The 15,651-nt window shown below is 40.0% G+C and overlaps 2 protein-coding genes across 13 annotated transcripts in view; one reads left to right on the top strand and one right to left on the bottom strand.

Moving 5' to 3' along the window:
- The window catches only part of uggt2 (UDP-glucose glycoprotein glucosyltransferase 2), a 41,202-nt gene extending 39,325 nt beyond the window's left edge, over nt 1-1,877 (bottom strand). For 2 of the 12 annotated variants that reach the window (XR_008603178.1, XM_055015021.1), the window contains exon 1: nt 1,171-1,837. Coding sequence is in view for 11 of the 12 variants with exons in the window: in XM_055015021.1 (XP_054870996.1) it covers nt 1,171-1,295 (125 nt within the window). In the remaining variant the exon portion in view is untranslated. Of the gene's footprint in view, nt 1-1,170 lie in introns of all 12 variants that reach the window. The other 10 variants (XM_035949115.2, XM_055015018.1, XM_055015015.1 and 7 more) reach the window with 8 other exon arrangements.
- Nucleotides 1,878-3,201: 1,324 nt separating this feature from the next.
- Nucleotides 3,202-15,651, top strand: part of hs6st3b (heparan sulfate 6-O-sulfotransferase 3b) — an 81,264-nt gene continuing 68,814 nt past the window's right edge. Inside the window, exon 1 of the mRNA XM_023272426.3 lies at nt 3,202-4,578. Coding sequence (XP_023128194.2) covers nt 4,031-4,578 — 548 coding nt within the window. The 5' untranslated portion in view covers nt 3,202-4,030. The remainder of the gene's footprint in view (nt 4,579-15,651) is intronic.

Genomic DNA, 15,651 nt, shown 5'->3' on the forward strand with positions numbered 1-15,651 from the left:
TTCTCTACAATATAACACAATAAGGACAGCCAAGTAACAAAATCATGCTCTCTGTGAGTTATTTCTGTATTTATTGCCAAGGATATTAAGTATGTGTCTTGTGTATTTACTGAGGGAATATGGATGTTTGAACAGCCAGGGGAGGGTTTGTGTTCTACAAGAATTTAAACATTGTTGACATTTTATATACTAATTCTAGACTTGTTTAGACTCAATATATGTTGATAAGGCTAGGTTTGGATCAAAGCCATAACTAATAAAGTAGACTTGATATCCTGATTCAACTTTTCAACATAAGTTTGAACATTCACAAAGAATACAACTGAAAAGTGCATTGAATCAACAAACTTAGGACTGCAACTGATGATTATTTTCATTATATCAGTTCTGCAAACAATATTTTCAGTGAACCATTTGGTCTGTGAAACATCAGAAATTGATGAAAAGACCCATCATGTTCTCCAAACCTAATACTATTTAACTTACGATAACTTAAGACCAAAAAAATGTATGAACTCGTACATATGTGCGCCTGAAATAATCAAATGTTGAGCATTCACGTGATTTTTTTAACAACTGTAATCATCAACATGCTACAATAAAGTCGAATGGATCAACCGGCTAACAGTTGCAGCTCTAACGAAATACAAAAAATAAATACACAAAGAATTTCTGTTTAGTGGTTTGCGGATTGTTTTAACTGTATGGTATCAAGTAGAACTAAAACAAGTAACTGATTATTCGAGCATCAAAATATAATCAGCAATTACATTGATGATCAATTAATTGTTAGTTATTTCTTACACAATAAGAACAGGCTACTTTCAGCCACTTGTGAGAAATTTTGCATAAACTGAAGATTTTTAGGTTTTGATCTATTCCTGAGAAGTTGTGATGAGCAATTTTTCAGGAGTTTACAATACAATACAGTACAATAACTTTATTAATCCCCGAAGGGAAATTCAATATGTTTAGATATTTGTTAGGCTAATGATTAAACAAAAAGAAAAAAACAGCAGTGTAACAAATGATGAAAAATAACGTATAGTAGTAGCCTTGTTAAAGGGTGCATATGGGGGCTAGGACTAATGGCCTCAATCTGGCTGCGGCCCTGTTCATTGCTGATTTGTTTGAATGCCACACATGCACTCCCAGGGAAAAGAACTATACCTTGTCTCCAGGAGGAAAGGTGTCATGCTCCACTTGGCTTTAAGGCTGGCAGTGACGCCTTTGGGTGCTGATATAACATGATGTATGTTGAGCAGCAGCAGTGACAGCACAACAAGGCTCCTCATTATCGCGACGGCACATGAACCTGAGGTGGTCGAGAGCAAACGCAACGCTGTCACTTCAGCTCCTCGGGCTTTTGAGTCAGTGCCACGTAGTTGCTGTAAGTTTTTATCTTAACCACAAAACCGGGTGCGACACACACGTCTTAAAACTCTCACGAATTCTGACTGCGGGAGCTGCGAGCAACATGAGATGCGTTTGTTAGCTAGCTAGACCTACAAATAAAATAACGGCTGTTAGAAGGGTCACGCAGAACAGACTGAAGTTAACTTAGCTGCTGACTAGAAGAAAACAGACTCGCCGTCAACTATAACAGCCCGCTAGTGTGATTTAACTAACAGAGACGGAAAACACGGTTTCCTACAGATATATGTCGGTGTACTTTACAAGGACGTAGCTTCTGTTTACCGTGTTACCAATAATATAGCCCTCACCCCGGTGGTGATGCTGACCGCTTCCATACAAAGCAAAGGGCTTCAGGTAGGTATTTTGGGCAGCTAGCAGCTCGTACAGCTAGCTAGTTGCCGGGGTTGCGGCGTTTCGAGGTGGCTCCCGCGGACCGTTGTTCATTTCTGAAACGACCGTAAAATATGAAAAAACTCACGACATAGAATTGTTTTTTGACATTGTTTTCACGTGGTTTACACGAACACAACAAGTGACAGTGGTTGTATAATTAAATGAAGACGTGTCATAGAATGGGAAATCAATCAGGCACAGTGACAGACAGCTAAAGAGGCACATGCTGAAGCTGAAACATTTTTCTGCGAAACACCAGAGCATGTTGTAGCTGCACTGCTGCGTACTGAATAATTATGTACCCATGTAAAACTGGGTAAACAATTCCTGCTGCTTGTGAATGAAAATATTCGAACACTATTATTATTATTATTGTTATTATTATTATTATTATTGTAGTAGTAGTAGTGATAATAAAATGAAAAAAATCTCAATTTAGTATCTATCTGTATGTATCTATCTATCTATATAAATATAAATATAAATATAGATAGATAGATAGATAGATAGATAGATAGATAGATAGATAGATAGATAGATAGATAGATAGATAGATAGATAGATAGATAGATTGATGTCAATATTGATACTGATATGCATATATTAAGAATGTAAGATTATAAAAAATGGAAGACAGCGGCAAAAATGTAATAATGGTAATGGTAAAGATAATAATAATGTTGCCATTGTTGTTGTTGTGGATACAACAATTTTTAGACTAGCATATATGTATCCATTACTAAATCAACAGCAAATGAAAAAGGAAATCTAGCAATTTAGTATTAAACTTCCATAAAGCTGATGTGTTTTTAAGAGATGAAAATACATGATCTAAATCAATTTAGCAGAGGCTAATCTCCTCGCTTTTAATCCATAGGAGTTATAAATGCTGGATCCTGGGATCTTCCAAACTATGCAGCCTCATAAAACTTGCAGTTCTCCATTCCTGAATGGTAAGTGATCATATCTTTTTGGTTTTATACTCCAATAACATCATCAGGGTTTGTTTTGTTGTTGTTGTTGTTTGTTTATTTGTTTGTTTTGTTTGTTTCATTGTTTGCTTGTCTTGGTTTTGGGAGGGGTATTTTCAGGGCAACTTTTCCCATAGTTTGGAAAGCTCCTTCCATATCCACAGAACTGATTTCAGTTATTTATGGGTAAAATTGGCGGAATACTCCTTTAAACCCATTTCTCGTTTCACTTCCCAAATGTATTTAAAGCTTTCTCCATGTAACATCAGTGAGTTTGACAGTTTGCCTCAAGTGACATTTTAAATAATACATTACTGAGCGACATTGTAGATAGATAGATAGATAGATAGATAGATAGATAGATAGATAGATAGATAGATAGATAGATAGATAGATAGATAGATAGATAGATAGATAGATAGATAGATAGATAGATAGATAGATAGATAGATAGACCATGTAAGCAGAGGGTTATAATATTTTTCTGTAATCGTCAATGGTCACACTTGGTTGAATTCGCTTAAAAAAGTTACAGAGCAATATGCGTTTATATGTGCTTAAATCTCCATGTTCGGTGTCCGTGTGGGCTTCTGGCTTTCCGCTGTGTTAAACAAGATTATGGGATGGATGGGGATGGGATGTAGAGCTTTCTCCCAGCCCAACCACGGCGAGAGCGTAACGCATATTTGTCGGCTCGGATGCAGCAGCATCCTCTCAAAAGCACTGCTTCAGCACAGTCAGTCAGACTGTCTGAGCCCGTATAGGATGCTGTAGATGTGCGGGATCCAGCCCAGCAGTGCGAGCCGTCCAGGCGACGTTTCTGCTGAAAAGTCTCTCAACGAAATGTAATTTAGACCGCATGGGATCAGCTGTAAGAATAAAGAAGGAGTAAAAAAAAAAAAAAAAAAGAAAAGAAAAAACTCTCTTCGATTTCCTCGTTTTCAACTTGATTCCGGAGCAATGGGAGTCGTCGATGCATCTCCACACCGGCTTCAGAAGTTGGACAGCCAGAGATTTAATTGCCATGACTCTTGAATTTGGACAAGATTTCCAGCGCAGAAACCAAAAAGGTGGACTTCTCCTTTTGTGCATGTGACGTGTGTTTGGAGGGTTTTTATCTGATCAACATGTGGCACTTAAATAACAGGCACCTTTAATCTATTTCTGAGCCATGGAGGAATATTGATTTCCGAAGAGCCCATGGGTGCTACTTGTTATTCACAGTAATGGAATGAAGACACTATCTTGATATGATGGATGATAGATCCAGTAAGCTGATTTTGGTTCCTATTTTAGCGGTGCTTTTTGTTATGATAGGCTACCAGTACATATGTCCTGCAGGCAGCAATTCATGCCACTTTAAGACTGAGGAGAAATTAAGAGGGGTGAGTCTACTTTCATCCTCGTATCAGGACAGCGATGATTTCTACAGAGATCAAGACCTGGAGGATGACAGCCCTGCCAAACTGCCGTCCAAATTCAACTTCACCGAAAGAGACCTTGACAGACACGTGGAGTTCAACATCAAAGGGGACGACGTGATCGTGTTTTTGCACATCCAGAAGACCGGGGGAACCACTTTCGGGAGACACTTGGTGAGGAATATTCGCTTGGAGCAGCCGTGCGACTGCAAGCCCGGACAGAAGAAATGCACATGTCACCGACCGGGGAAAGAGGAGTCCTGGCTCTTCTCCCGGTTCTCCACCGGCTGGAGCTGCGGGCTGCACGCAGACTGGACCGAGCTAACGAACTGTGTGCCCGTCATTATGGATAAGAAGGAGGCCCAGAGGAATAAAAGGTAACACCTGCTAATTCCTCCATGTGTGTGTCTCTCAACGTGTCCAGTTCTCCCACATCACCAGGGGCCACAGAGTATCAGATACAGGATGCTTTGTGGCCTCTACAAACCACTGGGGCTCCCCTTGCTGTATGCAAAATGAAACTTTGTTATTGTCTTTATGCAAATCTGCACGTCCTACATGTCTGGGAGTGAGGAGGAATGGAGTGAGTATGGGATGGATGCTCACTGCCTCCCTGCTGGGGGGATTTACTAAAGTCAAGTTGGATACATGGTCCATAATAAATGTTCAGTGCAGTAAAAATGACTGTAAAAATGGGGATTCATGCATAGGACTGTGAGGAACTAGAAATAGTGCAATGGTAAAACTGCTGTAATGACATTTAAAATACCCTATTACTGTCTCTGACCCCTTGACATATAAATTGCCTCTATTCCGAGTTCACATCAGCCCTTTACAATGAACTTGTTCCTGTCCAGCTGTCTGCCATTAACTAATTCACAAAATTCCCTTTTTACTGCAGAAATAACGTTTCAGTCCCAAAGTTCCAGCCACTTCTAACCCACTAGATTAAGCCCCAGTGATATCATCTCCCGAAATTGTATGGAGGATTTTGTAAAAGCACACAGTCGGAATCCATAAGGATAAAGTAAATGGTTATTGACTGATATTCTTTCCTTCCAAGCATCTGTGTGTGTAAAAGTTGTGCCGTATCCAACGCATACATCAGCACACACAACTCCCTCCACATCCTTGGCCTTGGCGTGATGTGTCAGAGTCCCTTTGAGGTGTTCTTATTGGCTCATACAGAAGCAGTTCACTCCTCCTGGACTGCACAGAAGTCTTCTCATTTGATGCCACCTCACCTCACAACTGAGTTCAAATCATTCCAAGATGTTTGTTAGGTTGATGACGTTATCTGAGAGGATAAGCCAACAGGATGGACTTAATTTAAAATGCATTATTGCTCCTTTTTTTCCTGTTGTAATCGCAGCAGAAAGGACATTTGCGATTGCTCACAGCAGAGATGCAGTACAGTTACTAAGGGGGGCGTATTGCAAGTGACTGCATGAGGAACATACTGTATGATTGTGTGTTTTTCACTCAGCAAAGTGGATGTGTGTGTTTTCCAGTGCAGTAAGTGTATCTGAGTCACTGGCTTCTTAAATTGCACTACAGTTCAGGCTTTTAAAAGTCAATTTGTCAGTTATGTATCATCAAAGATACTTGCACAACCAGATAAGAGGAGCACTGACCATGTCTTGTCACGAAGGCTGGATTTCTGAGCTACAGAGCATTTCCTTCACTGTTTTGAAAAATACAATCATACTCCGAAGTACACGAGCACATGATTTATTTCTGCTGTGCCAAGTGTTTTCTTTACGCGGGGAAGTGCTCGCTGGATGCGACAGCTCTTCATTTCACAGCTGCAGCATCTATTCTGCACTTACAGTCCTCTCATCCCTTGTTCTTTAGTGGGCTCCCGCAGCATCTATTCTGAGATTATTCTGCCGCGACCAAGACTGTTGGCAGACACATTATGTTAGACCCCCTCACTAACCAGCCACTGCACAAGGCACAAGTGCGATGACTAATAGCATTATGCAAATTTCATCGTCGTAATCACTTTGTGTATGAGCAATGCCTTAATTAAAACATCTTAAATGGTATAAGGTCAAAGCAAAAAAGCACCCTTGCGCAGCAAAACGCGTCATTTGTAGTAAAAACACAATAATCCACTTACAAAAATCTTCACTCCACCTAAGGGTGTACTGGGGGAATACCAACAGTATATCACTGCCAAATTCGGATGGCATGCCCTTGTTTTGTGGATGAGAGCCTCTCAGATTGAGTGGCTGTCTTTCCGCAGTCCCAAGCACACAACTTGCCAGCTCTTGAGGTGGCAATGAGTGGAGGCTGAGGAGGGGCTGCGATGCCACTTCCTGCGTGGCATTGTGTGGCCTTTTCAGCCGGGCAGGGCGGCTGCACGGTGAGCCAGCCGTGCGGCCCGGGAAAGGTCAGGCGTGTCGGACTGGATCAGTGTGCGTGTCCTGCAGTGTGGCTCCTCTGGAGTGTGCTGTCAGTCAGGGGAGAAGTGGAGCAAAGATGCCGGGGCTTTTTGGAGAAACATACCTCTAAGTGCTGTCCTCTTAAGTTGCTTTGTGCACAGCGTCATGGCATTACCTTGTCTGCTGCATGGATTTGGCTCGTTGAGCAGGTTGTTTTCCTCTCAGGCGATTTCAGAGGCCTGCGCCGAGGATCATATTTGATTGTTACATGTTCATTATCTGACTCTCCGATTTGGAGTAACTCATGTAGATATATTCAGTGTGACACTGGGGCACGAAACAAAGAGCTGATTTTCACAATGTACCTAATACCAATGCAGGAAGCGAGGTCTGAGGAAATCATGTCTTCAGAAGTCCGTGTACTAGAAGGTTGTAGGTTAGTTTCAGAGAAATTTTTGATGTTGCTTTTGATTGAAATCAAAATGAGCTTATTTGGTTTCTCGCTGTGATATTTTACTTTTCTTTGTGCTGTTGAACATCTGTCACTGGGAAAAATAAGCAACAACAACACAGCTTTATTGTTGGACTGAGGTGACGGAAATTTGATTATCAGAAATTCAGCCTGAAGTCCCTTCATTGAAGCTACAGTATACGCTCTGAATAAATCAGCGTGTCAATCAGTGTGTTAGACTTACAGCTGTCTAACTATCCCTGTATGAATGTATGTGCTAGAACCTTAGCTGAATAATCACATAGTTGTATATGAGTGAATAGCAGCAAAATGCATTTTAAATGTCCCTGCAGATGAAGTAGTGATTACCAATTTCAAACTATGTAAAGTAAAATATATATTGTCCTTGGTCAAATGAGCCCATGTGAGGATTATGACTCCTGCACATTTCTCATCAACAGCAAGGTAGAGGAGCTACATGAAGCCTTTGCCGCTCTCTCCCCTGTACTTTCAAAGTCACTCAGCCGGAATTTAGTTACACCCATGCATGCACATTATCATTCAGACAAAAGGAAGAGAGTCTGTCCTGCAGTTTAGGTGACGTTGTATTAGAGAATTACAGTGTGGGTGTGGGAGTTTCTCATTTTTTTCCCGCATTCTTCTTCATAGCATTAATTATTCACATCCCCCTCTACCACTGTTTTCTAATGTCAGATATCAACGTCTATGTTCCATTGGTGTTTGTCAGGCAGATGTTTCGTCTTGATATATAAATGAACAAAATTAATCAGAGTCGTCCTTCCTGTTGTGATGCTGAAACGTGATGCTGCCATTGAGCATCTCAGCATCTCTTTCAGTATGTGTCCACACAGGAGACGGGACTTGTCAGCTGAATTAAGGGTTTGTGTAGCTCACAACGTTTCTCCGCATGGTATTTTGGTGACATTTAATGGTCACTCTTTGAATTAGTGCGGGACTAATTTGAACTTTTTTCATATCGCGACTTGTCCTTTCGTCGTAGCAAAGCAATGCATCACTTTGATGGAAAATTTGTGATGCTGTTCTTTGAGTTCATGCATAATCCACCAATTCATTACTCACGAATCTGTATTTGTTGCAGAGATTCATAGTCATTTTTGGTGCCTTTAAGTCTTGTCATCACCTCTGCCATGGAGGTTATATTTTTCCATTTCTGTTCATGTTATTTCATTTCAATCCTGGCAAAGTTTTTGCTTCAAAACAGCCATAACTCCTGGACTGTCGGGTACAGAAGCAAAATATTTTTTCCTCATTGATGCTTTCATTGATTTCAGATCATTTCATATAATGTCAGTTGTATACAACAGCTCGCCTCCACCAGATCAGCAATATTAAAATAAATGGACAGCAAAAAATGTGAAAGATCACATAGCTAAAACATTATCTCCGGCAACAATTCCACCACATATTGTTCTATTTCCATCTAGTCACCATTAGACATAATATATGTGGATAAAAGCGAAGTCATTTAATTGAAATTTTTTTGTCTGGCACCTTTTTATCCCAGGCAGGTGTAATTTAAATTGTTTTACACATGCTAAAAATGTGGGGATGAGTCTGCAGCATTTGCAGACTGCATACCTTTAGGTAGTAATTGCAAATAAGCAAAATCATCCTTGTTTCTGTCCCCACAGCTGCATTCAAAACCACATTTACCATTATGTGTTGCTAGAAACATAAGTTAGGTTTGAAAACACAAGCACTTCATTGCATGAAACTGAGGCAGTCAACACTGAATTTTAACAGTTTGTTCGGTTTCATTGCCTGTTTATATGCTCAGTCATTTTTTCTTCTCTTTCTGTTTACCAGGTAGATGAATTTATGGTTTGCATAAAGGACATAAACATCCACACACAGAGCAGTCAAATTAATATACATGTGCTGGCTCTTTTCAGACCATTCATACCGCCTTTCTCGCTTTTTCATTTAATCTCATTTCCTTCCCTTTTAGCTGTGGCCTCATGATAATTTTATGCATATGCTGATGTTGCAGTTTTTATCAATTATAAAATCTTCATTAGCAGCTTTCTTGTTTCTTATGCATAATGAATGCTCAGTTCAGAAGTACAAAGAGACCAACGTCAAAACACGAGTACAGTGCAGACCTTCTCCCATCTTCTGTTTTGGTGGAATATAGAAATAAAGAGTGAGATGCGTCTATTTGTACAGTATGTGCTCTGCTGTGTGTCTGAAAGCGAATGTTTGTATCACAGTGTCCTTGAGTTATTTTTTTCTTTGCTACATGGCCTATCTTCAAAGTTGTATATTGGAATAAAAAACGGAAGAAATGACAGGGAGTTAGTGTAATATATTCGTGATTAATGACATCTTTAAGTTGGGTATGTGTGCTTGAACACTTAAGATACTCTCTGGATGTAGAGCTTTCTGTGTATTTTCTTGTTATTAGGTGCTAATTTGCTTTGGAAATGCATTGTGCATGGTAGCAGTCAATCTTTTGGGAGTGGAAGGAATAAGTCCTGTATTATGAGGTCATGTGTATTACTATTAATGATTACTCTAGCTTAGAACGTCAGTAGCAACCACTGAAGGATGGGAAGCAGTGCTTTACAGGAATTACCTGCTTTGCTGGAATCATTTTTTATTCATCAGTTACTTTATGCAGCTTTATTAGCAGGTGAAATTACTTTACATATATCTCACCTGCTGATAGGCTGCAAACATATTAAAGTTCTTGCCAACAGTATGCTTTTTTTTTCCTTAAAAGTTAAACATTCACATTCCCTTAATTTCAACAACAACCCAGCAGAAGCAGTAATAGGCTGTTATTACTTACATGGCACCTCAATGGCATCACCGAGTCCTTGGCTGAATAACACCCCACATCATATTTTATTCATAATAAGTGATGCAGAGAGGGCTGCAATTACCGCATGGTCGTGGCCACTTACAGCTCTGATCAGTGAACCGTGCATGTCTCACTCTGTCTGCTACCTGCTCATGACATCTACCAATGTTGGGCATCTTCCTGAATCAGCATGTGGGAGGGAGTCATTAACAACCTGACCCAAATGAACTCGAGACCTGTTGTGTTTTACATTTTGCCAGCGATGATCGACATTCTTGCTTTTGATTTTGCAAAAATGGCTCGTCCATTGGACTTCATGCAACTCAGACAGTTCTTTTAATTCTATTACATGAGGGTGACTTTGGGAGCAGCAGTTTTTATACGATATGATGACACGATGCTTGTTAGAGGGAGTTTGCCCAGTTGTCATGCTTGTGCTTTCTTTGAGCTATGCACTATGTGGAGAAATAGAAGAACAGTACAACTTTGAAACTTTAATTAAATACACTCTTATCGGCAGACTGATAAATTCGTGTTGCACTTACGGACCCATACTTTTAAGCTGTGTACTCTTGCTCGGCAGAGAAGTAAAAGTGTGAGACCTCAGTGAGACACAGTAAAGCAACGGGGTAATGGATGCCCTCTGGACACAGATGAACCTGAATGAGGAAAGTTGAGCAGATTTACAGTTCTGGTCATATCTTTAGATGTAGGAGGAAAAAGTGCTCATCAAAATGATGGGATGTTTATTATGTGCAGAACTGAGAGTGCCCTTGCAGGCTTTGGACTTCCAGGGCACGGAGATTGCTTTTCATGTGTCATTAATTCAAGTCATCATTGCTGGCAGGCAAGAGCAGTAATCCAGTTGGTTTGATAATTAAGTGTTACCTCTACAGAGAGTGCAGCAGCATACAGTATGTCAAGCACTTGTTCACCATCATGACAAGCAAAATTTAAATTAGACTATGTGGGGAGAAAATGTGGAGTGATTTTTTTTCCAAGGAAACTTTTAATGTGAAAGTCTTTCAAAAAATTCTAAATAAGCCCTATGTGATAGCCAGTATTCTTCTCACAGTCATGAAGCTGTTTGATAATTTTCTGTTTCACTTATTCCATTTTTAGTCCTTTTTTTGTGTGTCTGTATCTGTGTAATATTCCAAAAATGCTTTCAAGCATTATTTTCTTTTACATTTTGCTTGCTGTAATTTTGAAATATCAATAGAACAGTCTTTTCCATTAGTCCTTCAATGAATCATGCCTTCATGAAAGAGATAATAGGTTTGAAACATAAATTGTTTCAGGTTTAAATGAATAGTGATGAAACCCAGTGCAGTCATTGGATTTAATAGATGGAAAAATGTATTTTGTGTTTGCATACTTTGAGAAAAGCTTGAGAATATGATCAAGATTATGCAATAAAGTGATCTCTGCCATTGATTACGATCTCAATGGACCTTTCCTGTAATTCTTCTTTTATCACACTTGTTTTTCTTACTGAAGAAGTGCAGTACTTTTTGAAGGTGCATACCCAATTTATTGAAGTTTAGAATCACTGTTAGGAAGATTGCATATATGCTATCTGTAAACTGTATAGGCAGGTATGTCAGGTCTCTTCTATTTGAAAGGGGGTTCGTGTCCTAGTTCTATGCAGACATCTGCTGCTTAATACATCATGCACACTAAAGATGAAGGCCTGACTTGTCTTAACACATTATTGTTTAGTTCCCATTGATTTAATAATTGAATGAAGAACAATGGCCCTTATAGGCCCTTGCAGTATTAGCCTTTGGGAAATGTTGTTATGGATATTTGTCATTGCCCATTTGGCTGAACTGTTTGAGATGTGGCCTAGTGTGTCTCTCTAAAAGCCACTCTAGGTAATGAAAGCTGTAAAGCTTGCCAGAGCAGGCTTGCAGATTCTCTGGTGCTGCTGTCAAATATTTGCTGGTCCGGCAAATATGAATCTTCAATTGTCTGATTCAGCTCTTATAGTGTGATTAAAGGATGGCATTTGGTAAAGTGACTGGCTCGGACCCTTGTGTTCCAATCACAGCCTTCTGGTAGCCGCTTTTATAAGATTTGGTTAGATTTAGATCCTCCCCTGGTAGAAAATTGCCTTGCAACGTAATATAGCACTTTTATTTTTATGGCACACTTTCACAGTTTCCTCACTGAGTGACTCTGTGAAGCTTCGGCTATTTTCTTAATTTGCTCTATGCCGTCACATTACATAAATATCTTGCTCCAACTCTAAACTTTGTGCCATCATGAACTCTCAGAAGGAGACGTTGTGTGATGGAGCTGACTTCCCAGTCAGCTTTTGATCAGTCAGATCACCCGCTGGACTGAAATAAAAAAGAAGAGAAGCAAAGCATCTCACACTGATCTGGTTAAATGTAGTCATCAATGTGATGAGAATGAGTCAGCTGGTGCAGCGATTCAGAGATTCTGTGTTTAATGTCCCCACGAGGCCTATTTTGTGGCTGAGCCGCTCAAATGCTCCTATTATCAGAGGAGCAATTAACTTTGGCTCTGTTTTCCCTCTAATTGAGAAAAGAACATTCTAGTTCTGTACTATAAACAGTTCATAAAAAAGTAATTGTGCAAAACTTGAAGATTTTTTTTCCCATAAATTCTTTATTATTTGCTGATCAGGAGCAGCCTGATCAGCAAATTCATGAATATTGCTTTGAAGATGCTGGTTGTTTTCAGGTTTAGACTCATTTAAACAGTTTAAAATATAGTGTCACCAATTTTAAAAATAAAAATCTCTAACTGACTGTACGAAGATGTATTCTGTACATTATAATCAAAGCTTACTGTGTGTTTTTGGTGCATAAGCCACTGTAAGAAACAAAAAGAGAGCAAAGATTCAACAAGCTGGGTTTCCTTATCTGAGTGCGTGCATGTATGTTGTTCGTATTTTTGTCTTACTTGACAGATTGACATATCAAACAGTGACTTAGAAAATGCCAGCAGAGGTGCCTGGCTGCGTTGTTTTTCAATTGATACCTGTAAGGCCCGACGAGACGAGTGTGCCAGGAATAACCGCCTCTGGAGGTGATTTATTATAACAACCTGGAGAAAGGTCATCTGTCCTTATCTAGGGCGAGCTGGTGGCAGGTAAGTTATACTGTGGGGAGGCTAGCTAAAGCTGGCTGCCTTGCACAGCTCCCCAATTTGGATTCAAAGGTTGACGGAGCACCTGGCACATTTAAAGTGTAAGTGCAGGTAGAGTCACCTTCACAGACTAATCTTCTGCTGCAAGAGCGTGCCACCTAGCAGGATAAGGTTTTCGATGTTTTGATGTTGTAATGGTTTGTGCTGGCTGGCGATGGGGTGGAATGAGTGAAGCATAAGCACTGCACTTCAGAACTGCCTCACGTCAGAGAGGAGATATGTTGAGGTGCTCTAAGAGGAAATACTGTCAAGGCATGTATGTATGCAATAAAATGGTAATCCACGAGATTTGTCGAATCGAAAAATCTTTACTGCTCGTCCTCTCTGCATGTAGCGTCAGTCAGACTTGTGAGGCAGCGCTGTATAATCTCACTGAACAGATTGCAGTCCAGATTGCCTCTTAAAATCTGCATTTATAAATAGGCTTGTTCTTGTTTTATTTTGCTAAATCATTATAGATATGTGATAAGCAGTGCAAAGAATGAAAAAAAGACCCTCATTTTCATTAGTGTGGTACACATTATATAATATCTAATATAAAACAATTAGCAGGAATGTCCTATATTCATTACATAATGGAACAATTCTTAAAAAATTAAGGTATCCCTCTCTATCTGTATGGCTGACTAATTGTTATGCTTAGCAGTGTTTAGTATCCACTGTTTTCTAATGAGTATAAAGGAAGTGCATGTTATGGTGAATGAACACTAGTTTATTTCCCCATGGGAAGGGATTTCCTTCCTTAGATCAATTTCTATTCACGCCCACCTACGATACTGAAGTATAAATTGGATCCCAGGCCACACTATAATAAGTATGGATTGAAAATCTGTCCTAACAGTACAGGACTAGAGAGTAGAGTAACATCTTGCGGCATCACAGAGTGCTGGTGTGGAACAAATAGCATTATGTCCCAGCACATGTTGTGATACAGCACATCAACTTCATCATAGGAATCCGATGTCCCTCCATGTGAGTCCCGAGGTGCCAGATGAACGGCTACGAAACAGAGCTCTAAATCCCACCCACAAATCCAAGGATCAGTTAACTTCTCATCAATCCCCATTTCGGCGATGGAGAGCGGACTGTGCTTCATTCATCATTCTGCGTGAGCTTCCCCCTCTCATATTTGGAATGTGAACTGCAAATTTGTTTACTTTGTCTTCGAGTGTTGGTGAGAGGAAATTGTCCTAACACCGGTGGCATTTGCTTCTCTTGTAATACCAGGCATGTCTGTGAATCATAAGGAGTTACGGAGGGAGGAACTCTATCAAGTGCCTCCTTTACATGAATTATCTACAAATGGCTTTTTCCTCTCAATGTCATCAAGAAGCACATTATGCCTTTGTTAAATATTTCAAGATTGGGTATAAACCCATACTTATTACCGCCTTACAACGGAAATCAGCATTCAGTTTTCAAAGTCAGTATATTGAAAAAGCCATTTAGGGTGTGTTGAGAGCTTTCAGCACCGGCAATGCAGTTGCAGGGTCGTTTGAGGCCTGGCAACGCAGTGCAGGGTGCCAACATGACTAATGGGCCTAACCTGGATCCTCTATCGACTTGCACAAAAATACTCAGGGATTGATTTGACTGCTTATGCCACTGCTATAATCTCCCCTCCAATGATATGGTTTCATGGCTGTTGGTAAAACTGCTGCTGCAGCCTTTTTTTTAATGTCAGTCAAAGTGTCAGATTTGGTCATATACAGCGGAGGCCCATCTGGTGAGTTGTTCTTTTCGAATTAACTCACCTTGTCATCTTTGCATAACAGAAATGGACAGATGTGTTCAGTCTGTGGGTGTATGTGGTTTTGTGTATTTTCACTATGGAATTGTTTTCTATGCACTTAAATGGCCAATATGATTAGATGTTCAAGGCTTCAGTAAAGAGGGGTGAAGCATTACATTACACTGAATTTTAAAGAAAGGGAAAAAAGCCAATAAAAAATAGGCTTGCAATTTTGCAAGCTGTCAAACTCCCACTGTGATGCCTTCGAATGATTTCTGATGGTGTTTTTTTCTTTCCTCTTAAGTATCACTGGTCAAGTCTTCAGCTCAATCCCAGCACTTACAGGATGAAGTGGCATTTTAAAAGGATGTCTAGAGTATAGTTATAGGTTCTTTATGTGCTAAAATAGGACATCACTTATATTTTAACCCTTAAAGTTACAGTCAAACTAAATGAACATTTTTCTTCTTTAATTATTGTTGACTGCATAGATTGAACTTGTCTTTGAATATTTTAGCAGCATAACAAAATGTGTTGAACAAACAATCATCACAGCAAACGAGAACGTAAATGCTTGATCTGTTTGTATTTACCGTGTCTCAAAGTGAGTCCTAAAGCCATCCCCGCTTTCCTAAAGTGAGGAAGGAGTGAGCTGAGTTCTAAGCGGCCGCTCCAGCACAAGACTGTGGCCTTTCCATGTAGATGATTGATTCAGGTACAGTGAGGGGGGTGAGGAGGGATCAGGCTCTGGGCCGTGTCCGTTAATCAAACTGTATTACCACACAGGAGGCATTTATCACCAAACACCAAAGGCTTCAGTCCACGGGGAACACTGAAACCAATCTCATCGCTTAC

This window comes from Amphiprion ocellaris, chromosome 11 (assembly GCF_022539595.1).
Source record: "Amphiprion ocellaris isolate individual 3 ecotype Okinawa chromosome 11, ASM2253959v1, whole genome shotgun sequence".
NCBI classification, from domain to species: Eukaryota; Metazoa; Chordata; class Actinopteri; family Pomacentridae; genus Amphiprion; species Amphiprion ocellaris.